The following is a 21,367-nucleotide window of genomic DNA, read 5'->3' on the forward strand; positions in this document are numbered from 1 at the left end:
GGTCTACCCTGTGCTACTCCGCCCCCCCCATTTCCCCCCACCCTCCCGGCGGTATCAAATACCAGGCCGTCTTTCACTTTCGGGTTACTGTTGATGGGAGATGGCGCCGATTCCGAAGGCAGTGGGGCGGATAAAGCTAGGTAAGCAGGTGTGACAAGACGACAAAGAGGTCCAGGAGGGGAGGGACGGCCCCACTTGGATTTACCTGTTTTCAGTAGGGTCTTGTACTTTACGGGGTGGGCGAAAGGCTCCGGCCCATCCTTCCCAAGTCCCTTGACGCGCCACCGCCTTCTTTTACTATAGACTGCCCTCTGCAGCCTGGCTGCCCGCTGGAGGTCGCTGCTGTCCCCAAACTCTGCCAGGAATTCGGTCCCGAAGACTACGGCGCCGAGGTAAAAGGACTCCTAGCTCCCCCTCGTCCCGTTTCTCTTGGTCACGCCTCTCTCCAGCCACACTGGGCTCGGAGGGCTCTGTAGAGGCGTAGCCTGGGGCTCGTGCTTGGAGGAGCGCGTGGCAAATGGAGGGTCGTGAAAGTGGGCAGGATTGGGCGGACGAGGGTCTGGGTTGAGAATTGGGGAGTGGATGGGAGTTCCTTAGGGTAAGATAATATGAATAGAGGGAAGAGTGTGAGCAAAGACACCAAGGCAAGGAAAAGTTTAGAAAACTTCACTGAAGTGAGACTTGAGTGGTTTGGTTGGAACTGCAAGAAATGAAGGGGGGGGAGGAGGCAGCAAGTGGCTTGGAATGCTTGGATGTCCTCAAGTAGGTTACAGGGTTATTGAGGAGGGGACAGGATCAGATTTGGGAGCACTTAAGAAGCTGTATTTCCAGCTGCTTCCTGGGTATCTCCAAAACCTCAAATTCAGCAATTCCGTTAGTTAATTCATCTACTTTGCAAGTTGATTGCTTTTCCTCTAACCTTAGTTTTGGCTAGTAACACAAACGGACATCCAGTTACTTAATGCAGAAATCTGGGAATCATTGCATATAATCCTCCCTTTCCTTTACCTCACACATTTAGCCAGTCACTAAAATCCACTTTGGAAATGTCTCTCTCTTTCTCTCTCTCTTTTTATAAAAGATTTTATTTATTTACTCATGAGAGACAGAGAGAGAGGCAGAGGGAGAAGCAGGCTCCCCGCTGGGCAGGGAGCCCCATGTAGGACTCCATTCCAGGACCCCGGGATCATGACCTGAGCCTAAAGCAGATGCTTAACTGATTGAGCCACCTAGGTGCCCCTGGAAATGTCTCTTGACTGTAGCCCATCATTTCCATTCCTGCTTCTGCTGCCCCTGCCTTAGCTTAAGAATTCATTCTTTCTGTCATAGGGGCCTGCCAACTAAACATCCCACCCCTAGAATCATGTCCTCCCCACCCCCCCACCCCACCCCAGTGCTGTTTCACTTGAGTGTTTGACTTGAGTGCTTCACTCCCCAGATGAGGTCCACTCCCATCCCTAACAAGACAAAGTCCAAACTCCCTGGGTCACACAGGGTTCTTCAGAGCCAGCTCCTGGCTGCATCTCTAATAGAATAGTCTCCTCACCAATCACTCTGCCTTTGCTCACTCACCACACTTACTGAGCACCACCAATGTACCAGTTTGGGGCACTGGGAAGACAGCAGTAAACCAAACACAAAAATCCTTTTAGTCAGTGAATTAGAAGCATCTAGTGGAAGCAGCCAGTCAACAAATAAGCAATATAGTATGCCAGATATGAAAAATACAAGGAAAAATAAGAAGAGTAGGGAGTGCTGGAATGAAGTTGAGTTTCTCTTTTTAAAGGGTGTAGTCAGAAAGGACCTCCTGGGAAAGGTTTAGCAGGCAGGGATCTGAAGGGGTGAGCCGTTCACTGGGGAAAGAACATTGCAGGGAGAGGAAGTAACAAGCACATAAGCCCTAAGATGGGAACACACTTGGTGTGTTGTAGGACCTTCACAGACCACTGACCACTGTAGCTAGAGGTGGGACCGGAGGAGAAAAGATGATTCATGGAGGACTGGGGAGCTAGATTGTGGTCAGCCACATGGTGAATTAAGACAGTAGCACAGACTGTGCCTTGGGGAGAGGTAGAAGGTCAAGATCATCCCTTTTTTTTGGTTTGTTTTTAGAGATGGCTAGACTGGGCCAGTTAGGAAATTGAATTAAACCCAGCAGGAAATTGACTTTGAGAATAAGACTTGATGAAAGCCCACAGCAGTGTCAGTGAAGATGCTGTGGAGTCAGAACTATCTCCTGAAGGATAACCTACCTCTGAGACTATTTAGAAAGTTGACCATACCTCCCTGATCTGAATCCTTGCTATGCATTCGTTTAGCACTCTGGTGTTTCATGTGGCTTCTAAGTTTCCTAGTCAGTGGGCCACCATTTAGTCAGGGGTGTGCTCTGTTTACACCTGAATGGCCCCAGAAGGACAAGATGGCTCCTGTACTCCTCCAGAGCTGACACTACACAAGGAATCTTGTAAGAACCACAGAATGTAACGGGAGAAGCCTTGAAGAGTCTTATCTCATATTGTGAATGATGAAGCCAAGGTTCAGAGAGGTTAGATGACTTGTCCAGAGTCAGTCTCCAGGCAGTATGGCAAAGCCAGAACTAAGATGCAGGCAGCAAAGTGTTCTTTCCGGTTCCATGCTTCTTGCCAATTGAAAGTGCAATAAAAAGCAGTAAATAATAAGGTTCTAAATTGTATAACACAGACTATGTGAGTACAGCTTGGTTGAGTGAGAACAGAGATCACTGGAGATGAAGAGGTTTGAGGGAAGATGGAATTTGAACTGAATCTTGAAAGTAAGACAGGTGTGGTGAGAAGCTTAGAGCCAGGAGGGATTTAGGGACAGCTGGAGGGACAATCCCAACACTAGAAGAAACCTGAGAACAGAGGGACGACAGCAGCCAAGCAGGAGGAAATTGCGGAGGAAGATTAGGAGGGTCAGCCTGGGCTTTCTGGAAGGCTCCAAATCCCAGTGTGAGGAGCTAGACTCAATCCTGCCTATGGCCCTGGCAGTGGGGCATTACTGGAAGTTCCTGAGTAGGGAAGTAACTTCTGAGAGCTTGGTTTTGGGGGAAACAGACGACGTGCAGGGGAGAGGCCAGCCAGGGATGCTGCGCTCATTTCAGCGTGATGTAGCTCCAGAGCGGGTTCTATGGGGTTGCCTGTATTTAAGGATATGGCAGGGTGTGTAGCTGGAAGAGCAGGTAAGAGGGCTCTTTCTGGGCCTCAGTGTAGCTGACGTAGTGGCAGGTCAAGGGGAGGAGATCTTATATGACAGAGAAGGCTGGGCTGAGGGCCACACAGAACGCTTGGGAAGCAGGAGAGTGGTGAAGGAGGTGATAAACCAGGAAAACCAGAGCAGCGTGTCTTCAGGCCCTCAGCGGGGGAGAAGGTCAGCCAGTAAGGTTCTCCAGGCTGGCTGGGTGGGTTGTGGTCTCCATGGTGGAGTAGTCGACCCAGCCAAGTCCCCTGTTCTCTCCTAGAGCTCCCCCCAACACCAGCCTCCCCTCTCCTCCCCCTCCCAGGACATAGCGGATTTTCTTCAACGACTTGTGGCGAGTGATCCCCAGGGCCTGCACCGGATCCATGTGGACGGGAGCAGTGGGCGGCTACAGCTCTGGCACCATGGTGGGGCGTGCAGGGGCCAAGCCCAGGGATCGAGGCTGGTACCCTGGGGAGGGCTGAGGAACCCTTGGATCTTCCTCTCTCTCATGTATCTTTTTCTTTCCCTTCTCCCTGTCCCTCCGGACAGATTACCTCCTGGACCATTTCTGCGATGAGGGGAAAACGCGTAGACAGAGTGACGTGGCCAAGGGGGTCAAGGGACTGGGCACCTACTGTGGTCTCCGAAAGTCCTTCCTATATCCTCCTCAAGGGTCTGAGCCCTGCCCTCCTAGCCCCTCTGCCCCTTCCCCTGGTGGCTCAGACAGCCTACTTCAGGTGGCCATGCCCCAGAAGCTCCTGCTGACAGAAGAGGTAAGACTGTCAGCAAGGGGCCTCCCCTCGCCCAGTGCTCTTCTAACTGCCATGTGGCCTCATCCGTCTGGCCCCTAATCTGGACCTTTCAAGGTCCTTCCATCCTGCTGGCCTCCCTTTGTTTTTTCTCGTTCTCCCTCTCTCTCTTTTCCGGTCACCTGCCTTTTCTTCTCTAGGAAGCCAACCACCTGGCTGAGGAGCTAGTGGCTGAAGAGGAGCGCATGAAACAGAGAGCAGAGAAGAAACGACTCAAGAAGAAGGTAGCTGGAGCGCAGGAGGAGTGGGAACCCAGAGGGACTGGGGAGAGGGAAAGGGGGACACATTGTGAGGACAGGAAAGAACTTGGGGTAGCCCATAATGGATCCTCTTGTGAGAGGGGGCCCAGTGGGCTCAGAGCCTGGAGGGGAGGGCCTCATGGAAGCCCTGTGGTGTGGTGGTTCTGGAGTCACACTGTGCCGCCTGGGCTGAATTCTGCCTCGTTCTTACTGGGAGACCTCTGCCTGGTGAGTCTCCTGTCTGCTTTTTCACCTGTAACACAAGGATAACAACAAAACCTACCTCGTGGAGTTGCAGGGATCAAATGAGATAGTGTGTGCAAAGCTCTTAACCTGGTACATGACCTGTAGTCTCTACTGTACATGTAAAGAATTGGCTTCAAGATACAGATTGTGTGTGTGTGTGTATTTACTTGTAGTGTTCAAAATAAATAATCAGCTTGAGCATCATTATTATTGCAGCGTCAAAAGGATCGCAAGCGACAGGAGCGCTTGGAGCAGGAGGGTGGGGAGCCCAAGGTGAGTGTCTCCAAGCAGGTATGAAGAACTCTAGGTGCCAGGAGGGTGGGAGCTCAGAGGGCAGACAGCTCAAGTGATCCCCATCTGCCTTCCCTCCAGGTCATGGCCACCCCAAATGGGGATGGGAGCCCCCCATCCAGCCCGGGGAACCCTCCTCAGGGACAGTGTGGTGAGGAAGAGGTGAGAGTCTCCTTCCTTTCTTGATCTCGGGCCCCCCCACCCCGCCTCCCTCTCTCCCTACTCCAGGACATATTTTATCCCCACTCCCTCCTAACTTTCCTTTCTGCTCTCAGGACTCATTGGATCTATCTAGCACTTTCGTGTCTCTGGCTTTACGCAAAGTTGGGGATTGGCCTCCCAGTGCCCGCAGAGAGAAGGGACTGAGCCAGGAGCCTCGAGGCAAAAGCCGGAGCCCCCAAGAGAAGATGGGCCAGGAGGAAGCGAGCTCTCCAATAGAAGAGAGCCCCAGGCAGAGTCCTAAGGCAGAGGTGAGGTGACCAGTAGAAGTTCTCTGGCTCTAGGATTAAGAGATGTGGGTCAGGCTCCATCACTGACAGGGAAGGTAGGGCTGATCCCATCTTGCAGAAGTGTCATAAGAATTACAGAAGTTGGGAAGTTGGCAATAGTCATTGTTTGAACAAAGGAGAAGGATTTGGGGGCGCTGAGGCCTGAATCCTGCTTGACTTTGCTCCCCATCCCTAGGCATCTCCAGGACTGCTGGCAGTTGCCTTACAGCAGAGCCAGGAGCTGGCAAGTGAGATTCTCTCTTTCTCTCTCCTTCCTCACCTCACCCTCCCCGGGATAGCCCCATCTGAACCCTCCCACCTTCTCTCCTCCCCAGCACTGGGTACCAGCTTTGCCCAAAATGGCTTCTACCACAAGGCTGTGGTTCTCTTTACCCAGGCTTTGAAGCTCAACCCCCGGGATTATCGGTGAGTGGGGGCTTGGCCGCTGTGCTGGGAGGTCAGGGTGAGGCGGAGTGTTAAGGATCTAGACTTTTGGTCACTTTGTCTTTACCAGGTTATTTGGAAACCGCTCTTTCTGCCATGAGCGGCTGGGTCAGCCCATGCGGGCCCTGGCCGATGCCCAGGTGGCCCTCACCCTGCGACCGGGCTGGCCCCGGGGCCTTTTCCGCCTGGGCAAGGCCCTGATGGGACTGCAGGTAAGGGATCTGAGACTGGAAGTGTGGATGGAATTTGGGTGGCATGGGGTAGGGATTGGGTCTCTACTGACATTGCTCCTGGTACCACAGTGTCACAGTGTCAGTGGTCCTAGGAGCTGAGGCAAGTTTGAGGAAGGGGACAGTTTTAATTTCCTTCCCCTGCTTGATACCTAAACTTTCCTCTTTCTAATTGCTCTGGGACAAAAGCGTTTTGAAGAGGCAGCTGCTGTGTTCCAGGAAACTCTGAGAGGCGGCTCCCAGCCCGATGCCGCCCGGGAGCTCCACTCTTGCCTTCTGCACCTTGCTCTGGTAAGGGAACCCGGCCCACTGGCGGGCCCAGAGCGGGCAGCCGGAGAGCTGGCTGGGATTTCCACAGCGAGTGCTGCTCCTTTCCTCAGGATAGTGATGGCAGGGATGGGTGGGAGGAGGGGCATGGGCTGTGCTGCTGGAAAGGAGGAACAGGTGCCCCTCTCTCTCCCTTCTCAGCAGAATCAGCGAGGAGGAATCCGGGAGCCACTTCTGTCAACTGGGTTCCCACAGCCATTTTCCCAGGCTGGGCCTGGCACCTCAAGCCTCCTGTCTGTCATTCGTCCTCCAAGCACTGCTCCAAGAGCCGCTGGCCTTCTGTCTCCACCGCTGCATTATCCCCCGAGTCACCTGAGCCACTGTAACTCGACTCTTCCCCAGACTCAGAGTAGGAGACCCCACTCTGTCCATCTCCGGGACACCTCAAAGGGCTCTGGTATCCTGGGACTTCGGCCCCAGCATCTACCTCAGGCCAGATGATGGAGGACCTGTCCCTCATAGGACAAGGCCATGTGTGCCTCCCCTAGTTCCCTGCATATCTTGAGATCTTGTAGTCTAAAGCCATAATTAAAGATACCGCTGGTGGCCGTTCCTGTTGCCAAAGAGACCTGATGACAGAAAGGAACCCCATGTCCACTGAAACAACCTTTCTTTGATTCTGAAGCAGATGGCTTCCTCTGGGAGCAGTAGAGAAAAACAAAATCCACCAAGGCTAAGGAGGGAACTGTACAGAAGTTCAGGTTTTCAGACTATATCAGACCCAGAAGGGAGCATCTGGGGCCTGCTCTGATTTTTGGCTCTGGGCACCTCATGCACCAGCCAGAGATCTGTGCTCAGGAGCAGGTTCAGGGGATGCCTGAGGCCTGAGTCCCACCCTGCATCATGGCAGATGCGCATATCTTCCTGAGCCCCGCCTCACCTTGTTCCTTCTAGCCCCAGCCCCTCATGCCTTGTTTCCTGTCACTAGGTGCACATTCTGACCTCTCCTTTGCCCAGGGGCCTCACCTTCTTCAACTGCCAGAAGGTTCACCGGGGTTTACATTTGGAAAGTCCCTTACCAGGTCCTGCCTGGTGCTGGCAGGGTACACACATCTCCACAGCCCGCCCACCCGTGCTGGCTCTCCTGCTCATGGGACCCCAGCAGGCACCCCGGCTGCTGCTCCTGTGGCCGTGCTTTCTCCACTCCAGCACTAGGTGTTGTAATGAATGAGCACTTCCCCATGTCAAGTTTACTCAGTATTTCGACCAAGGGTCACTGCCCCCAAAGAAGGCTGTCATTCCCTGCTTCCTGTGTAAGAATCATAATCTTCTGGTTTCTCCTCGAAGATCCTGACAGCTGCCCCTGGCTGCTTCTTCCCTATCCCTTCCTGGGATTCTCAGCTCACTGAAATGTGGATCTGCAGGGGACTCAGGCCTCCCAGAATGCCTTGCCTGGAGGAACCATTCATCAGGAGAAATGATTCTTGCCCCCCTGTGGTCTTGCTCAACACCATTCATTGCTGAATAGAGGATGTTGAAAAACCTTCTTTATATAGGGCTTTCCCAGATTATTTTTGTTTAGAGAGCATGCTCTTTCAATACTGTAGAGCAGAATGAAGTCTGCCAGCATGAGCTGGGTCACCTTGGGCAGGTCTTCACTCACATCTGTGCCTTAGATCCCTCCTCTGAAAAATGGGGTCAATCCCTGCCTCACAGGGCAGTTGTGAGAACTGAAAGTCAAAGTGTAAGAAAATACCTACCAAGTGCCTGGTACACAATGGGTGCTAAATAAATTGGTTTTTATCTGCAATGGTCCTACATACTCATGATTCTCCCACAGTGGAAAGAGGGGATTATGAGTGAATTGTTGCTTATTTCACAAAATACAGAGCTCTGGGACTGTGGTCCTCCAAGTGCAGGCCCTGGACCAGCAGCAAACCGGGAACTTGCTGCAAATGCGTTCTCAGGCCCCACCCTAGAGCTTCTCAATCAGAAAGGACAACAGCAGGGCGCAGCAAGTTGCGTTCCCTCTGGGCGATGTAATGCCCACCCACTTATTCTAGGACCTGGCAGAGGATATACCATCTGGAGACCACTTCGGTGGGCGAGGCTTGAGTTTTGACATCCGAGGATTATGGGAGATACGGATTATGGAGAGGAATTTAGGAGGCCTCAAGCGGAGGGAGATTACAGCTCAGAGCCAATTAACGACTAAATCATACCTTCCTAACAAGAATTATTTGCTCTGGAAGCTCTTTGCTCATGCCTAGTTGGGGAGATGTGGTTGTGTTTGTTTGAGGGGTGATTACATTATGATGACTCCATAAAAGGCCTGTTCGTGTGGCCATCTTGTTCTAGGCAGCAGGGAGCTACTTCTCTGCTTTGGGGACTCCACTAGGAGTCCCCAAAGAATGGGCACCCATCACCACTGTGTGGTATCTTTGCTTTGAAGCTGAGCTGGCTCTTTGCTTTTCAAGCCTCAAACAAATATTTCCCTCCTCAGTATTCCTTGACCTATCCTGGACTTGAATCTTCTCCAAGAGCCACAGGACTTCTGACACCTTGTCCCCATTTTGTCCCACACTCACACTGCTAACTGATAGGGTTCCAACCCAGCAGCCAGAGTTCTGAGTCCCTAGGGTGTAGAAGCACAGTGACCAATCATCCCAGTTTTCCTGGGACAGGGATTTCCTGGAGTGTGGGACTTCCTGTACTGAAGCTGGGAAAGTCTTGGACAAACACGAATGAGTCAGTCACTCTAAAGGTTCAAGAGAGGCAGCCCTTAGGAAGCAGATGAAGGGAATAAGGAGGGGCCCTGGACCAGAATCAGGGAGTGTGTGTGTGTGTGTGTGTGTTGTCTATGTGTATTGAAAGGGCAACACAGATGTAAAGAATACTTTTCACACATAATGGCTGACAAATTCTTAGCTCTACACCAGTAGTCATTAGTTTTGTCCATGATGCCGTTTTTCCTTCCAGTCGCCCAGGTTTGTGAGGCGGTCAGTGATGGATTCAATCTTTGGTCACTGGGATAATCACACAGACTCCTCTTTCCTTACAGCCTCCTCCATTCCCCAAGTCTGGCCCTGAATCCCCTCAGCTCTTACCTTCCACAGTGGCCAGAGATCTACTCCTTCCTCAGACCCCTGCCAGTCCCTGGTCTCCCCTACACTTGCAGGCAGATGAGCTGGCTCCAACACTGGTCAACCTCTCCTCTCTAAAATCTCCACCGACCAGGATCAAGCTACAGTACAAGGCCTAAATTCCTACCTTTGGCCCTTTCTCCTCTGCTTTCTTCGTAAACCATTTTCTTCTTTCAGTTAGGCCCAGTCGCAGTTACAGGGACAGAGCCTGCAATGGCCAAAAGCATGAGCCCAAGTCACCCACGCAAGCATCTTAGTGCCAGCGCCAGCACTTACAAGCTTCACGACCAGGTGATGGGGTGGTCTTGGGCTTCTGTGATTCAGTCTCTTTACACTTAAAATGAAATTAATGTCACCTAGAGGTTAGAAGCAAGGTCGGGGGTGGGTGAGGGGCTGAGGAGGCTAGAGAATCAAAGACCTGGTGGAGTCCTGCCACCAAAGGCAGTCAGTAGGGGTGGGTCGCCCATAGCTACCAGAATCCCATCTCCTACTCCTCGGCTCAAAGTTTCCAGAGCACTGTGAGGGCTGACAAGCACTGGCTCTGAAGCCTGGCAGGATGCATAGATCCAAAGCCTGACCTAGTGGCTCTTGCTTTGTGAAATGGGCATCATTATATCACCAACCTTACAGAGTTGCTACCAGGGTTAAAGGAGACATCGAGTTTAAAGCGCTCACCCAAACGAGGAATCTGCACAACAATCACCGATTTTGTTCTTACCACCACACACGCTGGGACTGAGGCCTCCTGCGACTGAGTCTCAATTTTATTCTCAACAACTGGGAAAAGTGAGCGTCTGGACTATGAGCCGGAGAAGGCCGGATCCACACCCTCCCTCCACCCGGGAACCCGGACAGGGCGCGGGGCACGGAGGTGAGGAGACGGGGCCCCAGAGCCCAGCTGGCCGCGGCTTTGCCTTCAGTCGACCACCTGAATCTCTTCTTCTGTCAGGTGGTGCCCGGAGTCCGGTGGGCCGGGGCCCGGGTCGGGGCTGGGGCCTGGGGCACCATCCGGCCGCTGCAGGCCGCACGGGACTTCGGGGGACAGCGCACTCAGCGAGGCCACGTCGGCGCGCATCTCCTCCACGTCGCGTCTGAGCTTGGCTCGCCGGTTCTGGAACCACGTGACAACCTGTGCGTTGGCCAGACCGAGCCTCGCCGCCAGCCCGTCGCGCTCCGAAGGCGCCAGGTACTTCTGGAAGACGAAGCGTCGCTCCAGCTCCAGCACCTGCTGCGCGGTGAACGCCGTGCGTGACTTTCGCCGCCTGCGGCTGGTCGGGCCGGGGCCCAGCGCACCCGGGGCTGCGCGGCCTGCGAGGATAGGGCGGGGGTCAGTCTCCGGCCTGCGGGAATCGGGCTCCTGCCGGGAGGGGAAGCTGAGGCGGGGCCAGGGGTGGGGTTGCCGGGAGTGTGTTGGGGGTGGGGGGCGCGTAGCTTAAGCCAGGGGCGGGGAGGCAGAGGTGGGAGAAGGTGGACCAGCGCCAGAACCGCAGCCGCTCACCCGACCAGGGTTCAGGCGGAGGGGACTGGGGGGCATAAAGTGAAAAGGGCCACGTGGGTATGGGAGGCCCAGTCTTGAGGGCATCTTGCTGAGGTGAGGGAGTGAAGGGAGGACGGGCCAGAGACGACTTGGCGCGGAGGCAGGCCATCTGGGGCAGGACCTTCGAGGCTTTGGGGCCGGCAACCAGGCGGGGACCGACCGTTGTCAAAGTAGGGGCAGCTGGCCCCGGACGATGAGTGTTAACAGGAACCGGACCATGGCCTTCTAGAGACGCATGGGTCATGATGGGCACTCTTGGTTAACACTTGTTTAGTGACACGGCGCCTCCTCCTCCAGCCCAAAAGAGAGGTATGGGGAATCAAAGGGGTAAGGAGAGGCGAAGTACGTGCTCCCCTGATCCCTACCTCCGCAAGGACCTTCTGCTCCTGTGCGTTCTCCTGAAGAGAGCGGCGTGGAGCAGAGCAAGGTCCCCCGGAGAGGCTCAAACCTCGCCTCCCAGCACTTTCTGCACTGCCCTTGCCCTAGCTCATTCGTTCACAGCCTCCCGCTCAGGCCTTTTGTCTCCTCACAGGTCCCTCTTTGTCGCATTTGGCCGCCTACGGTGAACGGACCCACGGGGCACTCACTTCTCGACAGGCCGACCCTTCCCCTCGGCGCTGGCAACCTCCAGGAGCTGCTGCGAAGCCTGGAAACTATGGAGGGGAGGGGAGTATCGGGAGATGCAAGTCCCGGCACGTGAGTTGAGGGCTGGGGGCGGATTAGGGTGGCGGCCAGGGTGAACGAAGGTTCGAGACCGGGACCGGGAGGAGACAGATGGGGAGAAGGTCGAGTCAAAGTGCGTGACCTCCCCGGCGCTGTACCTTCAGAGGACTCCGGAGCGTGCCCGTCGAGTCCGAGGAAAGTTTTACTGGTCAGCTCCTCCAGCGCGCACAGAGGCGACGTGGGACCAGGGCTCGACTCTGGAAGCTGAGACGTAGAAGGTCCTCGGGTAATCCTGCGCGGGCCTAGGATGTCTGCGATGCTGAATAGTGTCCGGGGTGTCCGAGGCTGGGGTCCCGAGTTCATGGCCGGTCAGGTTGTGGCGGTCCCGCCGCCGGCTGCGATCCGTTCCGCAGCTGCCTGGGCCCCAGCGAGCGGCTCCCGATCTGGGCCCCCAGCCTGGGACCCGCCCCCCGCGCTGGGCCCGAGCCCCGTGTGCCCCTCCTCCTGCGCCCCCAACCCCCAACTCGGGGCCGCGCGGTGGGTCTGGAGCTAGTAGATAACCCCGCAGCGGTATTTCTACAGGGTGGGGAGGCTCAGAGAGAAGCCCCAGAACAACCTGCCGTACCGGGCCGCTGAGCTGCTTCGCGCTGCGGGGTGCGGCCCGGTGCACATTCTGGCTGGACCCTTCCTGGACGGCCCCTAGTTTCTGTGTGCCACTGACTCCCCGCCAAGCCGCTGCGCTGGCTCATAAACTAGTCGGCAATAAAATTGCTTCCCCTGGCCCCAGCGGATGGGGATTTGCAAAATTCCGAGGAGGGATACCAGAGCTGAGTGTTCTAGGATGTCCGATCTCTCCTAGGAAGGACCTCAGTCTCCCGACCTAGCCCCCTCGTCCCAGCCCCACCCCTGCGGAACGCTCTTAAAGAGGTCCTGGCGGCTGGAAGTTATTAGTGCGGCGCGAGGGGGCTGGGGGGAACTCGAGACTCGGCAGGACCTGGCCTGGCAGAGTGTCTGCAACCGGGAGCATTGGGGATGCGATGTGGAAGCAAAGGCAGGTGAGCGGACTCCTCTGGCTCTCTGGACCCAGGCCAGGCCACCGCGGCTCAGAGGCCCTGGGAAAGTCAAAACACACGAAGAAGCGGAGGAGACCTAGGCCTCAGGAGAGAGGACACAGCAAATCCAGAGCTAGCGCTACTGCCTGGGCTGGGTCTTTGCCAAGGAAGTCTGGCCTCCACAGAGACCCATCAGCCGATCTGTCTTTGCCTCCTTATTAAGCTCCTGTAGTTCAAATAAGGATTCCCCAGCCTGGGAAGCCCAGAAACCACTGTGTAGGAGCAGCAATGGGAAGGGCCACTGGTCACGCCTCATAGAAAAGCGACCTGAATGCCAGACTTCATGGACCCAAACAGATCCTGGGACAGAAACCCCTGCCACCTCAGGGACAAACTCTAAGGTCTAGTGTATTCATTCCTTTTTTCTTTTTAAGATATTTGAAAGACAGCATGAGGAAGCAGGCTCCCTGCCAGGGAGCCCGACCTGGGGCTCAATCCCAGGACTCCAGGATCATGACCTGAGCCAAAGACAGACACTTAACCGCTTAACTAACTGAGCCACTCAGGTGCCCCAGGGATATTCATTACTATCCGATTTGTGTCCTTTTCTTTCTTTTCTCCCCCACCTGTTCTAGTACTTAGCTCTCATCTAGGTGAGCACTCCATAGCGCTCCTTTGTAGGAAGAAGGCAGCTCTGGGAGAGGGCTGCTTTACCAGTGGAGGCCCAGGAAGGCATGTTTTGTTCACATAAACATGCCCAAATAGCTAGGGGATTCACAGCTGAGAGAGAAAAGCCCCACCACTCCCAAGGAGCTCATCATCCCTAAGGGACTTGCCTCCACAGGATTCTTCTGTTTTTTTCCAACAGTGCCAAGAAGTCCCTCCTGGACTGGCCATCGCATCACCTCTGTAGACCTCTGCACCTCCCACCGCTTGTGCAATGACCCTCTGTGCCTGTTGGGGGGGGGGGCAAGTAGAGCCTGCAGCTGAGGTGCCCTAAACAGAGCTTGGGAGATCTAAGGCACCTGGGCCGAAGACTCTTTAACAAGGACCAGAAGGCGCTTTGATGATGGGGGTGAGGGAACCTCACATAGCCCGAGGCACTGGCCTGGCCCACCACCAAACAGAGGCGGAGAAACACCGGGTCCTCTTGGTAAGACCCCTCCCCGCTCCCCCAGACCCACTCAGACACTTGCGAGTACGCTCGAAGCCTGAGCAGCACACTCAGCCCAGCGGGCCACTGCTGGGGCAGAGAGCAGAGCCAGGCCACGGCAGAAAACCCAGATGCGTCAGGACCTGGCTAATTGGTTACTAATAGGGGGAGGTGGAAAGGGGCCAAGAGAGACCCTCCTGGCTGGAAGCCTCAGTCCTCTGAGGTTTCACTTAATCTGCATTTAAAGAGGGTCTCAGGAGCCTGCTGGAATCGCCTAGCTCAAGTCCCAAGCCTGTCACCAAACAGACACTCATGTGTCCTCTGCATAGCTTTTAGGTCATCTCTTCCTTGCTCTCAGTTACTAGTGTATTTGTGGGGAGTACCCTCTCTCCTGAAGGGCCTTTGCCTTCCTCCTCTTCCATCTCTCCCGCCCCCCTCGCCCCGCCCCCAGCAACCAGGCTCAAGTAATGCGGTTGGACAACGGAGCTGGGCCATCCTCATTTGGGGGACAAGAAAGAGAAGGAGAGACTAGTAAAGGCAGAAGGCCACTGACAGCAGAGCCTGTTAAGGTCAGCCCAGTGGCCAGGGTTGTGTCCAGACGATGGTGAGGCCACAGTAGGGGACTTCTTCCAGCAAAACCTCTGGAACCTGAGCTGGGAAGAAACTAGATCCGCTGATGGGGGTAGGAGGAAGGTGAATGATTAATGAGGGAGATTAAGAGATGAAACCTGGGTTCTGGGTTGGGGGTGGGGAGGAGGTTGTGGAGCTCAGCTGTCGTGTAGGCTTCCCTCACCCATACCTCCCACCCCAGGGTCCAATGCTCCCTGTCCCAGGCCTCCTTCACAGAGGGATTCATAGACACACACCCCCACCTCCCATCCCCCTCCACCCCCGCCTGTGGTGGTGGTTTTCCTCTCTCAGGATTCTCAAGCAACCCCTTGTGGTCTCCCATCTCCTCGGATTCCCCTCATTGATTGTCCTTTCAGACACTGGGTGTCCTCTGCTCCTCCCCGTTATAGAGATCCCCACATTCCAACTTTCACTCCCTCAGGAAGATGCCTCTATTCCTATTTAAGGATGCTTTCTCACACCTCTGTTCATCACCCCCTTTCAGATGTCCTTTTCCTTGTAGCTCCACCTTCTCCCTCATTCCCTGACACCGTACCTGTCGACCACCTTGCCCACCTCAGCCTCCCACCTGGTGGGAGCCTGACCCAGGCTCACCCCAAATTGATGCCCCTCTTGGCAGAGATCTGCTCAATAAACAAACTTCAGTCTCCAAATTTCCCTTCCTGCGCATTCCTTTGAATTCTGTGAATGTAAAGGGACGTCGGGGGGATCTTCGGAATAACCCCTTCGGGGAGGTGGAAGGACAGGAACAGTCACAGAGAGGTGCTTGGCCGCCCCTTTAGACCCTTAGGGAAGTCCGTTAGCCAGTGACAGGGAAGTGTGAGTTAAGGGAGGAAACTCCAGGCAGCGGGGCAGGGCAGGGCAGCCCTTCATCTATCACACTTCAGAGCTTGTTTTCTCTTTCAGAAAATGTTGCAGAAAAGAATTGACTCAGACACTTAACATTTTAGTTTCGTTTCTTGGAGGGCCTTGCTTGGGTCTGTGATCCTGTGGCAGCCCTGTATGCTGGCTCACCGACCCCGTTGTTCTGTGGTTATGGAGGTTGTGTGCACCAGGGGAGTGGCAGGAGACTTGGACCCCATCCTCAACACACACACACACACACACAGACCCACTGCTCCACCTCCAGTGAAGTCCCTTTTCCCTCCTTTTCTGCCCAACCTGGTGCTGGAAGAGACAGGCCAGGCTGAAAGGGACTGGTTCTCACCTGGTGGGTTCCCTGCCCCTGTGCCAAAGGTGGGGGCAAATCTCGGTGCCCCTTTCCCCCAGGTGAGTGTGGACAGCCGAAATGGCTAGATGAGAAAGGCACGGGGCAAGGGCCAACTCGACCCAGCAAGTGAGGACTGACTGACGCCTCCACCCAGAAGGGCTGCAAGGTCAAGGGCAGCACCCCCTGGAGAAGGCCAGCTGAGAGCTGGCCTCTTTGAACACAACCAAGTGACCAAGCACATTCTCGGTTGCCCAGCTCAAGAGAACTGGGCTTGATTCTCCCCGTGGTGCAGATCTTAACCTGAGTGACCCTGGGGGACGGACTCTGTGAGGCGCAAGCCAGGGAGGGGATAAGGGACTCATAAATAGGGGAAGAGCAGCGCTCCGCCCTCAGCCCACAGCTGGCCTGCATCAGTCACCTTGGGAGATGGGAGACGCACTGCAGCTGCCTCTGCCACAGCCGCTGACAGACACAAAGACGGTTCTGCTGAGCTGGGGGCGAGGGGAGGCTGCCTGCTGCACCCCAGATCCCTGACTGAGCACCTTCTGCTGCCCCTTGGCCTCAAGCCATGCGCTGTTAAAAAGCCTCATCCTGAGGCCTGGTTCCCAGGTCAGCCTTATCTTCTGACTGGGCCTTCTTGATGCCAAGCTTCGGCCAAGACCCAATCAGACTAGTCCCCAACTCCTGCAGCTGCTTACGGACCCAAAATATCCTTAGGAGAATTTCTACTCTCTTTCCCCTTCAGCCCACACCTCTGGGGGGGCGAGGGAGGAGTGGTGGTGGTATTAATTCCTTAAAAATGCCCTTTCACCTGCAAACCCCTGGAGAAAAGCCTCAGTGGGGCATGCTTGAGTGGAGCCCATGCCGTGAGTCCCAGAAGACTGGGGAGGAGCCCAACTGATGCAGATATAATTAACCCCAAACCTCAAGATATATGCTGGTTTAGAGGCAGGCACAAAGGGGTCAAAAAGCCTGGGTTCTGGCTGAGGTGATACTTGGGCCTTGAAAGAACAGCTGGGTATGGGGTGAGGGAGAAGTATTCTAGGCATGAAGTCAGAAACGTGCGACGGTTTGGGAATCATGGAGATTCTGTCAGGCTGAAAGTTCTACAGTGTCCCCGTCCTGGTCCTCACTGCCCATTACACTTGAGGGCTCTTCCTTGCTTTCTGCAGTCCCTCCACACTGTGCTCTTTTTGTGACCTACAAACTTCATCTGTGTGTAGGGAAGGCCAGGTCTACTGTGCACTGGTCACTATGCTCAGGCCCCTCAAACATGCCCACTTCCACCCCGGGACACCCCAGTCTCAGACTCTCTTAGCCAGTTCACACCATCTTCACGAATTCCTCCCCTAGGTCTTCTGCCACCCCATCTCTATCCCTGGAAGCTCCATGCCTTCAGCCCTCCCCAGCCATGCACAATGACCACTTTGAATTCACTGGAGTCAGACTTGGGCCCGTAGAAGACTTAGGCTTCAAAGTTGAGTTCTGGCAACATTTATGCTGCGGGCTCCTTTCCCATTCATCCCAGATTCAGCCACAGCCCATTAGCTTCCTTCAGGAACTTCTTCCTCCATCTGTTACTGTCCCAGACAGACAAGTTTCTGACTACCTTACTGAGAGGCTACAGAACAAGGAGACTGGCTGAATTTATGTTCAGAGCCCAAGGCTCATGGCTGGGCTCATACAGACAAGGAATGTTTGCTGAATTAATCAAGGAAATGAACAGCCTTCCTGCTTTCCTCTTGTTACCTGAAGTTGCCTTTGCTCTCCTGGGCACCACTTCCCTCTCCTCACCCTAGCTTCACCTAATCCAAGTACCTGAAGGCCTACTGAATCCTGTATGGACAAGCATGTCTCCACTCAACACCCTTGTGCTCCCTGTGTCCTAACCCCCTATTTTTAAAAAATTATTCTTATATATTTTTTAGATTCTTTAGAGTTTTCTTTAAAATATATCAATCATCGGGGTGCCTGGGTGGCTCAGTGGGTTAAAGCCTCTGCCTTCGGCTCAGGTCATGATCTCAGGTCCTGGGATCAAGCCCTGCATTGGGCTATCTGCTCAGCAGGGAGCCTGCTTCCCCGCCCTCTCTGCCTGCCTCTCTGCCTACTTGTGATCTCTCTCTCTCTGTGTCAAATAAATAAATAAATAAAATATCAATCTCCTTCAGTCCTACAGTGGTCCCTGTCCAACCCTAGCCCTACCCTCACTGCTCTTGAGTTAGGACACCTCCACTCAAACCTGTAGCATATGCTACAAAATTCAGGTACAGTGAGAACTCCCCTCCAGAAAGCCTTCCCTTCACCCAAAAAAAAAAAAAAAAAAAAAGGCTGGTATGGGTAACCTGGTTCCACTTAGCTCACCTTCTGAGTTTTATATGTGTAGGGTCCTCTACCCCTCTCCTTTGGCAATTCACTGAGGGACCATGGACATAGAGAGGCCCTCCTTCAAGATGAAACTCAGAGGATTTCTGAGGGAAGCAGAACACAGAACAAAGCATGAGTACGTGAAAGGAAGAAAGGAAAAAAAACAGACGCTTTTTAAAGTTTTTATTTCAAAAAATAAAGCCACAGTTTATTTCACATAAATATCTGGGGAAGGAAGGGGACAGGGATGTAGCGGGGGCTTGGCCCCTACCTCCTCTTCTCTTTCACACTGTATTGTAAAAGCAAAGGGGATGGCTAAGGAGAGAACAAGCAGAAGAAGCAGTCAGTGGGAGCTTCTTACCCAAAACGCCCCCTCAGCCCATTGCTGCCCTGGGGACTGCCTTGGCCCCAGCTTACCTTGCCGAACCAGCGGGACAGCCATATCTGCTTCATGGTCATGTGATCTGGGAGAACTTCATTGTCAAAAAGGAGCTGTACCTAGGAGGGGAAATGGGGGCACAGCTTTACAAACTGCTCTCTTGGGGTGCCTGGGTGGCTCAGTGGGTTAAGCCTGCCTTCGGCTCAGGTCATGATCTCAGGGTCTTGGGATCGAGCCCCACATCAGGCTCTCTGCTCAGCAGGGAGCCTGCTTTCCCCCCTCTCTCTGCCTGCCTCTCTGCCTACTTGTGATCTCTTGCTCTGTCAAATAAATAAATAAAATTAAAAAAAAAAAAACCAAAAAACTGCTCTCTCATGTAGGTCAAGAACTACTATGATCCACTACAGATTCCATCCCTCCCTTTCAACCACTTCCTTCCCCAAAAACCTACTGTAGAAATACTCACATGCTGGGGATTTAGCATTAAGCGGTGACACAGGACCCTCCGGAGATGACGAACTTCAGCTCTAACAGAACATCGGACGTATTTGTTCTGGGGACAGGGATGGAAGGCAAGAGGAAAGGTGTGTCAGGGAAGGGCCACAGGGAAGTGAGTGTCCTTAGAGAGGTCCTCCCCTCAGCCCCTCTCACCTGCAGGATGCTTTTATTCTTGTCTTTGCCAGAACTGGGGGAAACAGACACAAGTTAGGGAGTCTGATCCTTCCCAGTTCCCACCCAGCACTATGGTATACTCTATTCAAGGGAACAGACACTCCCTCACTGCAAGCCCCTCCCTGGTTCTGAGTCACTGACTGTTACTGCAGACAGTTCAGGACCTGCTCCTTACCTCAGCCGTTCCAGGCACAGGCTCAGCTGCTCATCATAGCGATAGTAGTGAGCTTTTGAGTGGTCAAAGCTGCTGAAAGGGAGGCCGAGGTTGCTCAGGGCTGGCTCTAAGAAAGAGTAGTGAAGACAGTGGCACAGATTCCATATTCCTTTTCCCCCAGAGAGCAAAACTGGGCAAGAGGGATGTTCTGGGGGCTTTTTCTTACGCTCCTGCTGCCAAGGGACATACCTTCCCCACTGGGTTGGGTGACCCGGTCCAAGCCTCGGGACTGGTAGAATTCTCGAATCCGTTTCTCTTCACCTAGAAGGGAGGGGAGTGTGGGAAATACAGTATTAGCCCTCCCTCATACTTTGTCCCCATGACTGTCAACCTCTTTACCTATGTGATTCCCACCAAAGCCCTTGTCATCTCCAGCATCAGTCCTCTAGAGGCCCCTCAAAGTTAGGTTGGTCACTCACTGTCTTGTAACCCAGGCACTAGCTTGTACACGATGTCCTGCATGACCCGGTCCAGTTTGAGGTTCAGCAGTGGCTGTGTCTCGTGGATCTTGATGTTGCACATGGGGCAGTACTTACTGGTTTGGAGGTACTTCACAATACAACTCTTGCAGACTGCAGGAAGAAAAAAACAGACTCTTGGTCCCTCTGGGGATGGGGTTCGTGCGCTGGGTGGGGTGCCTGGGTGGTTGGGGCAGGCAGCCAGCAGTGTGGCAACCGGCTTGGTGGGGACTAGGGCCTGGAAGAACCAGCCAGGGTCCAGGGCACTCACACGTATGAAGACACTCTGTGATGGTGGTAGCATCCACGAAGTAGCCAGCGCACAGGCAGCAGACGATGTGCTCATTCAGGTCTTTGATCTTTACTCGGACCTCCTCCTGCGGATCCACTCTCCGTCACCGATCACCCCCTCCAACCCCAATCATACGCCTTTCCAGCTCGGGAGATGCCTTTCAACAAACCCCACGGCCAAGTCTCGCACCCCGCGCGGTCCGCAAGGGATTAGTTCCCGGGAGCGGACACTCCCCCTCCGCCCAGCAGGGGGCTCCGCGCCCAGCGGGGGCTCTCTTCACTTGGACTCGCCCTACCTTCCTTTCCCAGGGGAGACTACACGACGTGGGCGGCACAATGCGCAAGCGTCCTAGCTCGGAGTTTGGCAACCCGACCGCAATCGCGCAGGCGCATTGGGCACCCTGTCTCTGCGCAGGCGCACTGGGCGCCAGGCCAGCCACCGCCCGTCCTCCAGCCGGCCCGAGTTCGCACCGCTAGCCGACCACAGCAGTAACCCTGCCGCCCCTGCACCTCGTTCCGTAGCGGGTCCATCTTGTACACTGACTGGAGCTGGTTCCGAAGCCTCATCGCGATCGCAATCTGGCCCCCCTGAGGAGACGCCATCTTAAAGGCTGATCCCGGCCTGCCACTTCCGGTGCCGCCTGCGGGGCGGGACTTGTCGCCCAGCAACGAGGGCTTAGGTCTTTTCGGATTCGCTGACCCTCTGTAAGGCCCCGCCCATGTCCCTTTCTCCCCGTGTGCTCACCTGAGCCCCACTGGCCCCTCCCCCTCCTCAATCCGTAATTAGGGAGGGGGGTTGTGGGGAGGGGGGTCTTATCTCACAGACCTCTTGTAGTAATCATCACAATAGACCCTACCTTACCCCGGGACTAACTTTTGGAGCCAGCAAAAGACTGCCCCCTTCTATCCCAAAGGGCCCAGCGGTCTCCGCCCGCCGCCGATCAGGGTCGTCGATCTCCCGTCACCAGGACCCCGCTAGAGAAACCCCTCCTGGGTCCTTTCCTCGTACTGTAGCCGTCGTCGGCTGACGCGTCCACGTTACGGATCTTCATCCGGATGGCAGGCCTTCTCCCGGCTCCGCGGCGGGAGTTTCTCCGGGCTTTGCGGAGTCTCGGAGAGGGTGGCGGGGAGGGAGAGACCCTCAGGGACTTGGTGTAGCGATCTTATTCGCCCCCCCTCTCCCCTGCCGCCGGGGCTTGTGGAGGGGGGGGGCAGACCCCGGTTAATGATGATGATTCAATCATCGGCGCCTGCGGAGGCCTGGGACAGACTAATGCAGAGCAGATGCCGAAGGAGGAGGGGAGGAGGATTGGGACACTACGGCACATAGACACGCCGAAGCAGCAAGAGACTGCAGTAGCATAGGCCCAGCCCCGTACTCAGGAGAAA

At 54.7% G+C, this 21,367-nt stretch overlaps 3 protein-coding genes across 4 annotated transcripts; 1 reads left to right on the forward strand and 2 right to left on the reverse strand.

Annotated features, from left to right (window-relative positions):
• The first annotated feature begins 9 nt into the window (after positions 1–9).
• Positions 10–8,022, forward strand: TTC31 (tetratricopeptide repeat domain 31). Of its 2 annotated transcripts, none has more exons than XM_032352525.1 (13): positions 10–140; positions 304–392; positions 3,521–3,623; positions 3,748–3,971; positions 4,148–4,231; positions 4,709–4,765; positions 4,865–4,945; positions 5,059–5,253; positions 5,468–5,519; positions 5,607–5,697; positions 5,786–5,927; positions 6,135–6,236; positions 6,414–8,022. In XM_032352525.1, exons 1-13 carry the CDS (start codon positions 101–103, stop codon positions 6,711–6,713), a joined length of 1,560 nt encoding a protein of 519 aa, XP_032208416.1. In that variant the 5' UTR covers positions 10–100; the 3' UTR covers positions 6,714–8,022. The 2 variants fall into 2 exon arrangements, with proteins under 2 accessions (XP_032208416.1, XP_032208418.1); XM_032352527.1 differs by having other exon boundaries at positions 6,417–8,022.
• A 2,048-nt stretch (positions 8,023–10,070) lies between these two features.
• On the reverse strand, positions 10,071–13,030 carry LBX2 (ladybird homeobox 2). The gene is made up of 2 exons (XM_032352538.1): positions 11,714–13,030; positions 10,071–10,663 (listed from the first exon to the last, which is right to left on the reverse strand). The coding sequence occupies exons 1-2, from the start codon at positions 11,916–11,918 to the stop codon at positions 10,272–10,274; spliced, it is 597 nt and encodes a 198-aa protein (XP_032208429.1). The 5' UTR covers positions 11,919–13,030; the 3' UTR covers positions 10,071–10,271.
• Positions 13,031–18,133: 5,103 nt separating this feature from the next.
• On the reverse strand, positions 18,134–20,608 carry PCGF1 (polycomb group ring finger 1). Its single transcript, XM_032352537.1, has 9 exons — positions 20,489–20,608; positions 19,959–20,064; positions 19,649–19,801; positions 19,419–19,490; positions 19,191–19,296; positions 18,995–19,028; positions 18,810–18,896; positions 18,382–18,462; positions 18,134–18,279 (listed from the first exon to the last, which is right to left on the reverse strand). Exons 1-9 carry the CDS (start codon positions 20,579–20,581, stop codon positions 18,232–18,234), a joined length of 780 nt encoding a protein of 259 aa, XP_032208428.1. The 5' UTR covers positions 20,582–20,608; the 3' UTR covers positions 18,134–18,231.
• Between the last annotated feature and the right edge of the window lie 759 nt (positions 20,609–21,367).

Source organism: Mustela erminea, chromosome 7 (genome assembly GCF_009829155.1).
Source record: "Mustela erminea isolate mMusErm1 chromosome 7, mMusErm1.Pri, whole genome shotgun sequence".
NCBI classification, from domain to species: domain Eukaryota; kingdom Metazoa; phylum Chordata; class Mammalia; order Carnivora; family Mustelidae; genus Mustela; species Mustela erminea.